Source organism: Physeter macrocephalus, chromosome 17 (assembly GCF_002837175.3).
Source record: "Physeter macrocephalus isolate SW-GA chromosome 17, ASM283717v5, whole genome shotgun sequence".
NCBI classification, from domain to species: domain Eukaryota; kingdom Metazoa; phylum Chordata; class Mammalia; order Artiodactyla; family Physeteridae; genus Physeter; species Physeter macrocephalus.
This window is the reverse complement of record NC_041230.1, coordinates 13,358,642-13,374,306: the sequence shown is the minus strand read 5'-3', so window position 1 is coordinate 13,374,306 and position 15,665 is coordinate 13,358,642. Positions and strand designations below refer to the sequence as shown.

The following is a 15,665-nucleotide window of genomic DNA, read 5'->3' as shown; positions in this document are numbered from 1 at the left end:
GAAGAATGAGGAAGTTGTCAATTGTGTCAAATGCTAACAGGTCAAGAAACATAGTGACAGAAGAGGGACTCAGATTTAGCAATGTGGAGATCACTTTGACCTAGAGAAAAGCAGTCTCAGGAAAACAGTAGGAATGTTCTCTGATAGGACATAGTTATGGAGAGATTGTGAAGTGAAATTAAAGAAAATTAACATAGAAAAAGTTTCCAAGAAGCTCTTCTACTGAGAATAGAAGTGGTGTACTTGCTGGAGGGGGTTTTGGGAAAAGAGAGGGTTTTTAAAAGGTGAACTATTCTAGATATCTAAGCATATCTGAAAGATGATGGAAAAGATCTAGTAAAGACAGAAAAAAATTGTTGATTAAAGAGAGAGAAGGGATAATGGCAGGAAGCACATGTGTTCCTATGGATATTATTGTCTAGGGGTCAATAAAGGTTATTCTTAAGAAAGAATTTTCTATTAGTGATGACCCAGAGTAGTAAAGCTTGAATTATCAGTAGAGCATGGTGACAGTCCATAGAATAAGCTCAGTGAGATGGCAGGTGTGTTTGTCAGGATTCTCCAGTGAAAACAGAACCAATAAGGGGTGTGCATGTTTGTCTGTGTGTGTGTGTGTGTGTGTGTGTGTGTGTGTGTAGATTAGATAGATAGATACTTAGATAGTTAGATAGACAGAGACAGAGATACTTATTTTAATGGACTGAGTTACACAACTGGGGGGGATGGCAAGCCTGAATTCTTGACAGCAGGTTGGAGACCCAGGGAAGAGTTGATGTTGCAGTTTGAGTCTGAAGGCAGAATTCCTTCTTCCTCAGGGTATCTCAGTCTTTTTCTCCTTGGATCTTTGACTGGTTGGATGAGGCCCACCCACATTATAGAGGGTGAATCTGCTTTACTCAAAGTCTACAGATTTAATGTTATATGTTAATCTCATCTAAAAAATATCTTCACAGCAACATCTAGACTAGTGTTTGACCGAAAATCTGGGCACCATAGCCTAACCAAGTTGACACATAAAATTAACCATCAGAGCAGGGTACATACAACATTTACTGAGTACCAACTTTATGTCTGTCACAGAGGACATAAGACAGATAAAAGAATGTTACTGGGATTCCTCCTTCACTGAACACTGATGGTGTTGTGGCAGAGAGGGTTCTGGAAATAGGACTGAGTTTAAGTTGGCAGGATCCTCTGACAGTGGAACCAAACTGGGGGTCCTCTAAAACTTGGACCAGGGCAGCTTCTCAAGGGCACTGATGAAGAACATTATGCTCAACTTCTTTCTGACAATGTCCTTGTGTCCTTTTCCCCACTTAGGGAATGTGCTGAACCAAAAGATGCCTCAGTCCCCCTTAGTAGGTACAGATCACTACGGCCTCAAAAGATGCACCAGAGGAATCTTTCATGCCTTTAGTATTGCCTTCAGGAGCATTTATTAAATGACAGGGACCCACTGGCAGCTCACAGGAAACACCCTTATTTCTGTTTGCGGCCCTAAATCCCCACTCAGTACAGGTAGCCCAGAGCCCCACATACTCTTTCCCTCCTACAGTTTGGATAGAAGAGAATACACTGAAAAGGGGTTCTAGAAACAGGTAGATCCCTTCACCAGTTACCTGAAATCTTGGAACTAGATTCTAAAAAGCTCCAGACTTCCTCCTAAGGATGAAACATAGACTAGAATAGCCTTCATAGAGGCACTCTGTTGGTATGTATTAAAGAAGCCTAGAGACAGGTAAATTCTTTGACCAGTAGCATAGAATCTAGGGAATTACCACTTAAAAAAACCAAGTACAGGGGCTTCCCTGGTGGCGCAGTGGTTGCGCGTCCGCCTGCCGATGCAGGGGAACTGGGTTCGCGCCCCGGTCTGGGAGGATCCCACATGCCGCGGAGCGGCTGGGCCCGTGAGCCATGGCCGCTGAGCCTGCGCGTCCGGAGCCTGTGCTCCGCAACGGGAGAGGCCACAACAGAGGGAGGCCCGCATACCACAAAAAAAAAAACCAAGTACATATGCAATGATGTATGTACAAGGATACTCTTCACAAATTTAAGTAAAAACTTGAGCACAAAGCAAATGTTCATCAAGGGGAGGGCACTTAAATCTATTACTGTTATGATTCCTGATATGGAACTGTGGACATTCTAATGATAATGTAGGTTGTATGTTGCTAGTATTGTAAGACATTCACAATGCATTGAGTGAAAAAGAATATGAGCGTACACGTAAATCTGTATTTTAAAATAAATGATACCTTCCTCTCAATAGATTAGCATGATAAGTCACTTTCTATGGGTAAATAGAATGAGTTAAAATTTTCTTTTTCTAAATTTTGCAATAGTGTTTATTGAAGTTTTGTAAAAAGAACAGTGACACATTACTTCCATCCACATACTTTCCCAGACTAACATACATATTGGACTTCACCTCCCATAAGCCATTTTTTTTTTTTTTAGAAATCATGCAAAATCAACAAATAGGAAAAACTTGAGCTCTCTACCTAGTAAGCCTCCGAGGGTATTCTCAGGCTTAAGGTCTAAGTGAAATCCCTTCTTATGGAGCTAAAACAAGACTTATTCCCATTCCTCCATAATCTAAGAGGGAGGAAAGGAAGTGAGATGGGCACCCTCCTCTCCATCATAGCCAGACAGTGCCCTTGATACCTGTCCTTAGTCTTCCTCAGGGAACACAGCCAACCTATCAAGCAAAGGCTTTATACTATTGGTCAAACATATGCACACCTGACACTTCATACTGAAGTGTCTGGTGTTACCTGATACTAGTCACATAAATAATCAGAGATGTGGGATGTCAGAGGTCCTCTTGGACAGAAGGAGAGAACACAAACGTCTTGTTGGAGGCTCTGCACAGGTTCTACATTGGGCATTCCAGGGTCAGGCTTAGGCCAGATTGGAAATGGACAGGTCTTCAAACCAGTGACAGGAGAACTAGGACTAGGCTCTTGGATTTAAAACTTTGGTCCATAGTGGGATGTGTAGGCTTATTACAAAGTGATAGATGGAGAATGAGCCAGGAACAAGGACAAAGATTTCTACCAGAGGTCTCAGCAGGAGTTTCTCCCTATGGCAAATACATATGATTTTTTTTGATATCTCTGGAAGCTTAGAGTTCCAAACTTCTTTATCACCCTGAGTCTTGGAACAGTTTCAGCATCAACAGGAACTGCCTTTTCTTCTCCCAGTTCATATTCTTTTTTTTAAAATAAATTTTATTTATTTATTTATTTATTGGCTGCATTGGGTCTTCATTGCTGCGTGCGGGCTTTCTCTAGTTGCAGTGAGTGGGGGCTACTCTTTGCTGTGGTGTGCAGGCTTCTCATTGCTGTGGCTTCTCTTGTTGCAGAGCACGGGCTCTAGGCACAAGGGCTTCAGTAGTTGTGGCACGTGGGCTCAGTAGTTGTGGCTCATGGGCTCTAGAGCGCAGGCTTAGTAGTTGTGGCACATGGGCTTAGATGCTCCACAGCATGTGGGATCTTCCCGCACCAGGGATGGAACCCTTGTCCCCTGCATTGGCAGGCGGATTCTTAACCACTGTGCCACCAGGGAAGTCCCTCCCAGTTCATATTCTAAAATGCGCCCTTGAACAGATAAATTCCAATAGCAAAATCATTTATTGTAAATATTGCCTAATAGAAAAGGGAACGAAGGCAGCTCAGGGCTAGTGGAACGGGGAGGGTTCAGTATGGCATGTAAAGTATTTTCCTGTCTCCTTATTGATCTCTCTTGGCCCTATTTTCTTTCTCAAGTGACTGGAATATTTGTTTAAAACTGGTTTACTTATGCCTGAGTCCCCACTCCACCTGCCCCTGGATTTCTCTTTCTTAGTCTTGCTATTCATCAGAGTGCCCCTATCCTTTCTGTTAAAAATGCAAATCATAGAGCACTCACATGTTAGGGGTTCAGCTTTGAAGTAATGTTCCTTAAGCACTGGTCATAAATAGCTACTGAAATAGAAGCTATTGAAATAGCTTCTCACCTCTGCCCCCAGTCACATCTAGTCCTTTAATGTTAACCCCCCTTCCCCATGAACTTAATTTATGTCCCAAACATCTGAGGACCATAATGGGAAGGCTTCATAATTCTTCCAAGAAGCTCATGAGGAAAAGCAGCAACAATGAGGAGTTCCTATATAAGATTTTCTGGAAGGACTGAGCAGGAACTTTATGTCTTGGGTTTAGTTTAAAGTGGTTCCAGAGTGGTAGTAATCCCAGATCTTGTCTGAAAATAAAACTATATAATCTCTAGAAAAGAGAGGCCCTTTCATCCAAGGATATTGGGGAGCCCAGTAAAATCTCTTTTCAAGGACTGAGTGGCACACAGATAACCAACCAAAAAAGGAAACAAAGCAAACTGAGTAAAGAAATTAAAAAATAAATTTACAAAGGTTCATAAGATCCTCAATTATTGGTATTATCAAATGCATATTATGAATCAACTGTGCCTACCATGTTACAAAAATCTTTGAAAAACTCAAAATTAAAAAAAAAATCCCCTGGAAAGGGAATTATGAATGTTAGATAAATAAGAATAAATCACCCAGATTGCAATACAGAGACTGAAAGATGGAAATTACAGAGGAAGAATGGAAAAACCTACCTAACAGCTAATTGGAGTTCACAAGAAGAGGAGAGGAGAAGAGGCAATGTATGGAGAAAAAAAATTTGCTGAGCACAAGAAGATGCCACTTCACAAATTCAAACCGCTCAACAATCCCAAGCAGGAGAAAAATCAAAGAATTTCACATGCAGAAACATTATGCAAAAACTGTAGAAAACATATTTGGTTACCGAATCCAGTTCAATGCCCGGGGTTCTCAGAGGAAAAATTTTAATATCCTAGTCTCTGCATTCTCCCTTTAAAATCTTGCATTTTTCTGTGTAACTTGTATTTTAATATTAAAAAGGTCATTGTTCTAAAAGAACATTGACCAAGAGATGTGCAATTCTCAGAGAAGGAAATACTAAAGCCAACAGACACGTGAAAAGATTCTCAATCTTATTAACAATAAAAGAAGTGCAAATTTAAGCCACAATGAGTTATAATTTGACACCTAGCAGATTTGTAAAATTTGAAAGTTTCACAAAAATCAAGTGCTGGCACTAACAGTTGCCAACCAAAATAACTATAAACTATGGCAGGAGTACAAATTGGTACAACTTTGAAAAAAATGTCACTGTTTAATAAAGACATAAAAAGACATAAATGGGAATATACTTTGCACTGGCAGATCTTTCCTTGTTACATACTCTAAGCCTTGAGAGGAATCCAGCTGATGCCACAATGTTTTTAAAAACCACTGCTGCTATAGGGACTGAATACCACACTCACAAGATATACCAAGGTGGAAGCATTACCTCGTGAATCTTATGCATATAAGTACTTGACATATGCAAGAAAATTCATACTATTTATAATTTTTAAAAAATAAGTAAAATTTAACTTATTTTAAAAGGAAAGTAAAGGCAACAACACAAACAACAGTAGAATGCTCTGGCCTAGATACATCTTTGTCCAGGGCCCGTGTGGGTGGGCTGGGCAAAGTCAGAGACTAAGAAGCGCTTCTGGGGCCAGAGGAGTGTTTTTTTCCCAGGATTGAGGGTCTTTGTTCTCAGGGCCCTCACTCGAGTCCGATAATCCTGAGTCCTTCGAGGACATGTAATGCACATCACAGCGGCAGTCACTGTCGTAGCGAAGACGTGACCCCTCGAACTTCCGGGAAGTGTCACTGGTCCGCGGACAGCTAATGTAACAGCCCGGACACGGCATTTGGGGAAATACAGTCCTGGGCAAGTGGGCGCCAAATACTGAAGACCTATACGAGCTGGACAGCGTGGCAGAAAAGTTTTGGATGAGAAGAGACCTTCGACTGGTAGAGGCCACTTCGTGTCCCGCACTAGCAAGGCTGCCCTTCTCCGGGCCGGACAACATCTGTGCGAGCAGAGGAATGACCCGAAAGAAGTTTCACGGCCGCATAATTTTCTGGGAAGTGTAGTTTCGCGGTTCCGGCGCCTTGTCTTCACAGTGCCTGCAGACGGCTGCCGTTGGTTCCGGGAAGCAGAGTTCGCCAGAAACGACTGTTGTCCTCCTGGTACTTAGCGTGTGTCCCTGGTGGAGCAGCCCTGCTGTGTAATTTCTCACACAGCCCAGGCTGTGGTCTCGCGGTGCGCCAAGATCGCGCAGTCGCAGAGCCTCCTGGGAAGTGTGGTTTTTCGGGAGGCGACCATGCGACGCACCGGCAACTTTTGTCTCTGACGCGGAGGAGTCTGAGAAGTGCAGTCGGCCGTGGACTCCGCTGTTGGCCCGCCCCGCGGTCGTCTCCGGCCCTGCAGCGGAATTCTCGGTCCTGGAATCGCGGAGGCCTCTGGGCACCGCAGTTCCCGCGAGGCGGGAGGCCATTGTCCGCTGCAGCGAGCCGGCGCGTTAGGTACGCGGAGGTGCCCACTGTGGACGGCCGCGCCCGGCTTCGGTGCCGGCGGGCTCCGCTGAGGAGTAAGGCAAGTGTGGGTCCCGGGAGGGCGGCCGCGGGCCTCGGGCTCATGGCACCCGGGCGCTGGGCATGGCAGCCACAACGTCGCTGGTCCCAGGGTCTGCCCCGCGGTGTGAGCCCAAGCAGGCCCCTAGCTTCTCTGGGCCTCTGTCATGCTTTGTAAAAGGGGAGTAAGGATGGCGCTTACCTCAGAGCTGTTGCGAAAAGGAAAAGGGAGAGCCAGTGTGCGTTGTACGCACTGAAAGAAAACGCCATCTACATTTAAAAAAAAAAATCCAGTGTGTAAACCTTGAACAAATTGCTTCAATATCGCCGAGTTTCAGTTTTCTCAGAGTTAAAAAAAAGAAATCTGGAATAATGTGAATGCCTACCATGCATAGTGGTGAAGATCGAAAGAGCTCTTATTTAACAGTGTTATTACTGTTGTATTATATGTTTGTCACTTATGTATATGATAGTTGATTTACACGCAAATGGCACCTGGTTACCTCTTGCCTAGGGAAAGGTTAGAGCCCCAGAAAGTGATTCCCAGGTTACCTCTTGCCTAGGGAAAGGTTAGAGCCCTAGAAAGTGATTCCCAGTGTGATTCTTCATGCAGGTGTGTCCAGAGCTGCAAGATAAGCCTGATTTTTCATGACTGCTTTTTCCTGTTCTTGATCTGCCTTCTCAGGCACTGCCCTTCTATAAGAAGAGAGCCTGGAAAGAGGACTGTGTTGACGTTTGGAAATTGCAGTCATGTTTCAGGTAAGTTGGTATGTCCCCAAATCTTCCTGAAACACCTATTTATCAGGACTCTTGAGTGTCTGCTTTGCCTTTCCTACCAGTTCCCACCTCACAGAGTCCTTTTAGGGACTGGATCTGTGATTCCTTTCATTATTGCAAAGGATGGAGACTGCAGAACTCCAAAGTACTGTCTTCTCTCAGTGCTCCTGTTTTCTACCAGTTTTCCTGCTAGAAGCCTCTGAAGAGTCTTGAGTAAAACTTTTTTTAAAAATTACAATTCAAAGTTCAAGTTACCATGTGGTCTCAATTAATGGTGTATGTCAGTCCTTTCAGTTGTTCAAGTCAAGAGAGGTTTAGAGTCATCCTTGAGACCTCCCTTTCTCTTGTAACTCACATTCAGACATTCTAGTTGGATCTAAAATATACACAGTATATCTACACAATCTGACCATTGGTTACCCCATCACTGCCACTACTACTGCCACCCTGGTCCAAGCCACTTATATTACTGCAGTAGTCACCTTGCTGGATTCCCTACTTCTGCCCTTGACCCTCTTCAGTCTCGTCTCAATACAGCTGTCATAGAGATCCTCTTGTTATATAATATCCTGTCATTCCTCAGCTTAAAACTCTTTGGTGGCCCTAACTCATAATAGAAGTCAGAGTTGGGTCGTGACATAAAAAGCTTTGTACAGTTAGGCTCTCTTATTACCTCCCTGATCTCATCTTCCTTCTCTGTCTCTTTGTTCCCTGTGAGCTCCAGCCACACTGGCTACTGCCTCCAGGCCTTGGAATTTGCTGTACCATCTACTTGGAATATTCTTTCCCTGGATATACACAAGCTTGCATTCTTACCTCTGTATCTTTGCTAAGGGGTTACTTTCTTGGTAAAGCCTCCCTGAACACCTATTTAAAATTGCAGTCACCTTCTCTCGACTGTCACTTCCACTCCTCCATCACTGTGTTGTTTTTCATAGCACCTATCACTCACTAGCTGATACTCTATGTGTTTAGTATATGCATACACTCATTGTTTGTCTCCTCCCACTGGAAGGGATTTTTTTTCTTTTTTGTTGACTGTTTTATCTTCAGTGTCCAGAGTGGTATCTGGCATAACACAGATGCTTAGTAAATAGCTATTGAGTGAAGGAGTGATGAGAAAATGATGGGACAGAATCATGGCGTGGAAGTGAAGCCTGCACAGGAAAAGGTATGAGTGGCAGATGTGCGTGTTGGGCAGAGTCTGTTTCTTGCGAATATTACATAATTAGAATTGAAAGAACTTTTTTTTTAAAGTAAAAGCTAAAGTGAACTAATTGCCAAAATCACTCATGGATTCATTTTCTAAACACTTAACGAAGTACCTGTTAGGAAGACTCTTACATAGGTTTGGGTGTACGCTGACATGCAGGATTTCATGATCTCGTGCAATACTGTCCAAGAGAACTTTCTACAGTGGGGGAAGTGTTCTATTTGTGTCCTGTCCAATATGGTAGCCACCAGTGCCATATGACTATTGAGTGCTAGAGTGACTGAGGAGCTGAATTTTTAATTTTATTTAAATTTAATTTTAATTAATTTAAATTTATATAGCCAAATATGGTGGCTACTGTACTGAGCAGTACAGGACTGGTAGAAAAGTAAGAAAGCATAAGAAATTAAGGTATTTATTTAATATCCTAAGTTCTGGGGACAAAGGTGAATTAACATCCCAGGCTGCTCAGGCAATTGAAGGGGAAGAAAGAGTTGAAGCATCCCTGGGGAAGTAAGGCTGGAGTTGTTTGGGTGTCTCATAGTACCAGGGTGGCAGAGGCAGAAGTGAAGTTATACCAAACTGAGAAAACACCTTGCGTGTAGGTAGAGAGGCCTAAGAGAGTCTTTCAAGGAAGTGCAAAAATTTTGTACAGCAGTGGTTTTCAAAATGGGGCGACTTTATCCCCCTTAGTCCCACTCATAGGGGACATTTGATAATGTCTAGAGACATTTTCAGTTGTTATAACTGGGGGTGGGGGTGGTTAAGGGGAGTTGCTACTGGAATCTAAAGGGTGCAGGCTAGGGATCCTACTAAACATCCTAAAATGCACAGGACAGCTCACACAATAAAGAACTGTCCAGCCTAAAATGTCAGTAGTGCCAAGATTGAGAAACTCTGATTTAAATAAAGATCAAAGAGTATCTATTAGATTATGTGGGGTTTCTTCTCTAGACTATTAATACAATGATATCATTAATATCAAAACTTAAAATGTAAAATATCTTTGCATTGGTGGAATAAAACATAGTGTTTTATTCATTTAATGTAGTGTTGATTTTTTAATTTGGCTTATCAGTTGGGATTTGTAAAAGCTAATCATTTAAAGACCACTGTGGGGGACTTCCCTGGCAGTCCAGTGGTTAACTTCACCTTCCAGTGCAGGGGGTATGGGTTCGACCCCTGGTCAGCGAGCTAAGATCCCACATGCCTCGCGGCCAAAAAACCAAAACATAAAACAGAAGCAATATTATAACAAATTCAATAAAGACTTTAAAAATGGTCCACATAAAAAAAAAAAATCTTAAAAAAGAAAAAAAAAAAAGACCACTGTGGAAAACAGGAAAAGATGGAAATTTTCTCAGTTCATATGATAAGGCTAGAGTAACCCTAATACCTGGCTAAGTGTAAATACAAGTGGAAAAAAGAATTTTCCCTGGTGCCGAAAGAGAGACCTTCTCCCCCTCCCTTTTCTTAGAGTGTTTCCTTGAGAAAAATCTGTAATTGTATATCCTTTCCCTGTCCCTTTGAGATGCTTGTTCATCTTTTTCAAAGCTAAATAAGCTTCTGCCAGTTTTGCAAAGCATTAAAGTCTTTCTTAAGGGCCTTGGAGCCATCTCTTCAAAATGGAAACATGAAGGAAGATGCACCCCTATCTTGCTATCTGTATGGGAGTTTAGCCTAGACTCCTGGCTGCAAATTCTAACTAGTTGCTTGTCATAAAGATATGAGTTTTAAAATTTTTCTTTGGGGTAAAGGCAGTTAACACAGATGACTACCCCAATTACCAGGTGAATTTAGGATGAACTATGTGTAGCAAATCATGCTGTCAAGTCCTCTTACTTAAGGACAAGTTATCATTTACTTGGAAACATGTATAATGGATTGTATCTGCCTGAGTTTATAAAAGGGTGAAATTTCTTTCTGTCCTTGGAATCTCATTAGTGATTACCTGTGAAGTGCATTACAGTCTGGTTTAATGCTTATTCAGTAATAAAACTGTTTTGTTTTTTTTTTACACTGTAGAGAGGATTTTCTGCCTGGTAAATTTGATTTTTAATTATTTCCCCAACACCTGATGAAGGTAAATTCCCTCTTTAAAACCAAAGACCAGTGTCACTAGTGAACACATGTATTAATAAAATATCCAAATAAGGTAACAGAATATTGAATCTACACTTGGAGTGAAAAATTTACAATAGCCAAACAATGTCTATTTCACCAGTGAAAAGTAATAATAATGACATTCTAAATGCATACTTTGTACATATTTTAATTTGACTAAGCAGTAAGCTATTATTAAACATTAAAAATTTTTCTAAAATTTTGCTCTTTTAAATAATACTGTGAGTGAGTACTATTGGGAAGAAATCTATTTTCTTAGAATATTTTCCTTGAAACGTGTCTCTTTTTTTTGTTTCTTTGCCCTTCCTTTAAGGTTCTATTCAATGACTACCTATGGCATGAAACCATGCTTCAGTCTTCTTGCCCAGGGGTCTCAAATTATTTTAATTATAGATTATGCATATGAGGTTTAATTATGTACCATAAATGTTTTTGTTTTTGTCTATAAATTGGTTATGTATGTGGTTATGAATGTGTCTGTCTTTAATATAAAGGTGTCTTTTTATTATGAACCTATTGGATTCTTCTTTTTTTTTGAACCTTAATTCATGTTCTATTATTTACCTGGCACATAAACTATAAAAAACACAGCTAAGCACTTGACTATATGCCAGAAGTTGAATGCTGATTTTGAAAAATTTTATAATTCTATTCCCTACTCTCCTGAAGCAGAGCTCTTATATTTATCTCTTATCCTTATTGTATAACAATGCCAAGCACATAATTATCCAGTTATTACTTAACTTAGATCAGATTCCTGATCATTGTCACAACTGCTGAATCTTCTTCCCTTTCTTCCACCCCAGGGTAATTTTACCCCTTAACCAGTGACAGAAGAGGCCAGGGCTATGGTTCAGCCTAAATGTGTTTGCTGTTTCAGGTGACATTTAGTGATGTGGCCATAGACTTCTCTCATGAAGAGTGGGGATGGCTAGATCCTGCTCAGAGGAATTTATACAAGGATGTGATGGTACAGAATTATGAGAACCTGGTATCTCTAGGTAAGCATATCTCTGCCTTCACCCCAATGAGGGAGATCTTTCTTCTGCCACTCCAAATAGCTAGAGATCCTCCTTAGTAAATGTTCTGAGGAAATGTATAGCTCTGTTGTGTCCTGCCTGAAGCTTATCTTCCCGTTTCAGTGAGCATCCTTCAGACCTTTCTTTGGTCCCTTTTTTGAAGGCCACAGCTTAAACAATGTTTGTTCTCTATTTTTCCTGTAAGCAGGTCTTTCCATACCTAAGCCATACGTGATTGCTTTATTGGAGGATGGCAAAGAACCTTGGATGGTGGAGAAAAAGCTGTCAAAAAGTTTGTTTCCAGGTAAGTCATGGTGAATCAGGCAAAGAAGATCTTTGTTTAAAGATGCTTGTAGAAAGTATGAAGGTATTTTAGTATATTTTAGGGATACTGTCATCAGAGATTCCAAATGTAACAAAATTGAGGGATCCTTAGCTTAGATTTCAAAACAACCATTCCTCTATCCTAAATTATTATTTTTCTGTATTACTCATGTCATCTCATCAAAAGTGGAGGATTTTGGCATCATAATAATTCAAATTGTTATTTATTTGAAATGAAAATAAGGCAGTTATTCTTTTTGAGTCCACTTAAGGAAAAATATACAAATGGTTTTAGGCTGAAAAAGCTGTCAATTAGATGGAAAATCACTTTTCCCCTAAGGCAGGACTTCAAAGAATATGAACATAAATGTTAGAGGAAGAAAGGGATATATGAAAAGGTTTCTGAGAACAGTATTTTCTTTTTTTTTTTCTGGCTGCGTTGGGTCTTCATTGCTGCGTGTGGGCTTTTTCTAGTTGCGGTGCACGGGCTTCTCATTGCGGTGGCTTCCCTTGTTGGGGAGCACAGGCTCTAGGGCGTGCGGGCTTCAGTAGCTGTGGCTCGTGGGCTGTAGAGCGCAGGCTCAGTAGTTGTGGTGCAAGGGCTTAGTTGTTCTGCGGCATGTGGGATCTTCCCGGACCAGGGCTCAAACCTGTGTCTCCTGCATTGGCAGGTGGATTCTTAACCACTGTGCCAACCAGGGAAGTCCAGACAGTATTTTTTAATGTCAATAAATATGATTTCACACAGATCCTACATAAACTCACAAAGCTTAAATCTTTCTGAACCATAAAGAGTATTTAGATTATTTTGTTTTCATTGTAGCTGTTTAGCACAGTGCTATAAATTCTTCATATTAGGCATACTAATCTGGTAGCAAATTTAGATTAATCAAACGTTGGAGAACCAAGGCTGTGAGAGATAAAATGTAGTCTTTCACATAAGTATAGGCACGAAATGTTGGCTTGGGATCCAGAATGCCTTCTGCATTTTCTTTCTGATAGTTTCCTTTTTTCCCCCAAAACTGATTGCCTATATTAACCCATTTCCCTTATTATACTCTGTTCCTGCCTCTGTGAGCTGTCTGTATTCTCTGTGCTGCATTTGAACTTTGTTCAGAAATCATTGAATATATGAGAGTTGTCAGAGCCATGTGTCTTGGGGGTTAGAGGGGAATGACTTTATTTTTTATCCAGTTCTCCTATTTCTACCATAGAAGTTTCTTTTCAAGAAGTTCAGAAAAAGCAGTGTTTTGCTGTCTTGATATATTACAGATTGGAAATCAAGATGGGAAAGCAAAGAATTATCAACGAAGGAAGATATTTATGATGAAGATTTTCCCCAAATGGTAATAATGGAAAAAACTATAAAACAAAGTCATGAATTTTCAAATTTTAACAAGGACTTGGATTATATAGAGAAGTTGGAGGGGAAGTGTGAAAATCAGGTAGAACATTTCAGACCAGTGACCCTCACCTTTAGAGAAAGTCCCACCAGGGAAAGTGTTTACAAATGCAATACGTTTAGAAGCATCTTGCCTTTAAAGTCTGTTCTTTCTGAACCACAGAAAATTTCTGCTGAAGGGAAGTCACATAAATGTGATATATTTAAGAAGAGCTTACCAGCAAATTCAGTTATAAAAAATGAGAATATCAATGATGGAAAGAAACTTTTGAATTCTAATGAAAGTGTGGCAGCCTTCAGCCAAAGCAAATCTCTTACCCTTCACCAGACTTTTAATAGAGAGAAAATCTATACATGTAGTGAATGTGGGAAAGCCTTTGGGAAACAATCAATCCTTAATCGCCATTGGAGAATTCATACAGGAGAGAAACCCTATGAATGTCATGAATGTGGGAAGACTTTTAGCCATGGCTCATCCCTTACTCGACATCAAATAAGCCACAGTGGAGAGAAACCTTACAAATGTATTGAATGTGGGAAGGCCTTTAGCCATGTCTCATCACTTACTAATCATCAAAGCACTCACACTGGAGAGAAACCATATGAATGTATGAACTGTGGAAAGGCTTTTAGTCGTGTTTCACATCTCATTGAACATCTGAGAATTCATACTCAAGAAAAACTCTATGAATGTCAAATATGTGGGAAGGCCTTCATTCACAGGTCATCTCTCATTCACCATCAGAAAATTCACACTGGAGAGAAACCTTATGAATGTAGCGAATGTGGAAAAGCCTTTTGCTGTAGCTCACACCTTACTCGACATCAAAGAATTCACAGTATAGAGAAACAATTCGAATGCAACAAATGTCTGAAAGTCTTTAGCAGCCTCTCATTTCTTATTCAGCATCAGAGTATTCATACTGAAGAAAAACCCTTCGAATGTCAAAAATGCAGGAAATCCTTCAGCCAGCCTGAATCACTGAATATGCATTTGAGAAACCACACTAGATTGAAACCTTATGAATGTAGTATATGTGGGAAAGCCTTCAGTCACAGGGCATCCCTGTTTCAACATCACAGAATTCATACTGGAGAGAAACCCTATGAATGTATTAAATGTGGGAAGACCTTCAGCTGTAGTTCAAACCTTACTGTACATCAGAGAATTCATACTGGAGAAAAGCCATATAAATGTAATGAATGTGGGAAAGCATTTAGCAAAGGCTCAAATCTTACTGCCCATCAAAGAGTACATAATGGAGAGAAACCCAGTAGTACAATAAGTGTGGAAAAGCCTTTAGGCCATATAAATCACTATACATGTGAAAGATCATATAAGAGAGAAATTGCATAAATGCAGAATTTGTCATAATATACTGTAGCCATAGATCCTCCCTGATTCAAAATCGGAAAATCTGTACTGGAGAAAATTCTTATGAATGTAATGAATATCGGAAACTCTAGCAATGATACAAGCCTTATTGTCTATTACAATTCACACTGTAGAGAGACTATATGAAGGCAATAAATGTGGGAAAGACTTTAGCCAGCATTAATCCCTTAATTGACATAAGTAAATCCACGTTGGGGAAAAACCCTTTACATGTTACAAGTATGGGAAAGACATTAGGTGATATGAATCTCTTAAAAAACATTAAACACAGGAGAGAAGCAATATGAATATAAAAATTGCAGGAAGTCCAGTTAAAATGCATCCCTCATTTTACATCAAAGAACTCACACTGGAGAGAAAGCTTATGTAAGAAATGTAGCAAAGTGTTAACTAAGCACTCTTAGCTTGCTAGACATCAGAAGATTAATGCTAGAAAAACCTGAAGGATTTAGTAATTATGTGTCTTTCTTTGCAATGATGCTAATTTGTAAACAATTCTACAGGAGAGCAAACAAGCATATTATAAATGAATATGCATATCTTATAGTAGCAGCATGCATTTTACTCAAGAGTCCTACATAGAAATTATCTTTCGCTAATGGGCATGTGAAGATATTTAGTCACCCAGTGGATCCAGTAAATGTTATAATTGAAAATTAAAGTTGCAACAGAAGTAAAACATGGTGTGAATAAAATTTTTGGTCTCTAGTAAAATCATTTTGTATATATTGAACTCTTTCACTGACACACTGATATTTCTTGCAAAATTTTCCACTACTTTCCTCTTGAAGAATTAGGATCAGCTTTCCTATATAGCCTTCAGTGGGAGACTAACCTAGAAAAAAATGGCCTGATCTCTGAGCTAAGAATGTCGCTATTTTGGTAAGGATAATCCACAGTCCTTTCCAGTTGGCTTA

The 15,665-nt window shown here is 40.3% G+C and overlaps 2 protein-coding genes across 5 annotated transcripts; one reads left to right on the top strand and one right to left on the bottom strand.

The window, feature by feature from the left end:
• Nucleotides 1-5,041: 5,041 nt before the first annotated feature.
• Nucleotides 5,042-6,417, bottom strand: LOC114484133 (uncharacterized). The gene is made up of 2 exons (XM_055079270.1): nucleotides 6,255-6,417; nucleotides 5,042-6,115 (listed from the first exon to the last, which is right to left on the bottom strand). The coding sequence occupies exons 1-2, from the start codon at nucleotides 6,415-6,417 to the stop codon at nucleotides 5,517-5,519; spliced, it is 762 nt and encodes a 253-aa protein (XP_054935245.1). The 3' UTR covers nucleotides 5,042-5,516.
• On the top strand, nucleotides 6,236-15,456 carry LOC102981795 (zinc finger protein 181). 4 transcript variants are annotated; one of them, XM_024132502.3, is made up of 5 exons: nucleotides 6,236-6,445; nucleotides 7,179-7,252; nucleotides 11,488-11,608; nucleotides 11,835-11,930; nucleotides 13,223-15,456. In XM_024132502.3, exons 2-5 carry the CDS (start codon nucleotides 7,244-7,246, stop codon nucleotides 14,707-14,709), a joined length of 1,713 nt encoding a protein of 570 aa, XP_023988270.1. In that variant the 5' UTR covers nucleotides 6,236-6,445; nucleotides 7,179-7,243; the 3' UTR covers nucleotides 14,710-15,456. The 4 variants fall into 4 exon arrangements, with proteins under 4 accessions (XP_023988270.1, XP_054934936.1, XP_028334150.1 ...); XM_055078961.1 differs by having other exon boundaries at nucleotides 6,377-6,445; nucleotides 11,832-11,930; XM_028478349.2 differs by lacking the exon at nucleotides 6,236-6,445 and adding an exon at nucleotides 6,500-6,515 and having other exon boundaries at nucleotides 11,832-11,930.
• The last annotated feature ends 209 nt before the right edge of the window (nucleotides 15,457-15,665 follow it).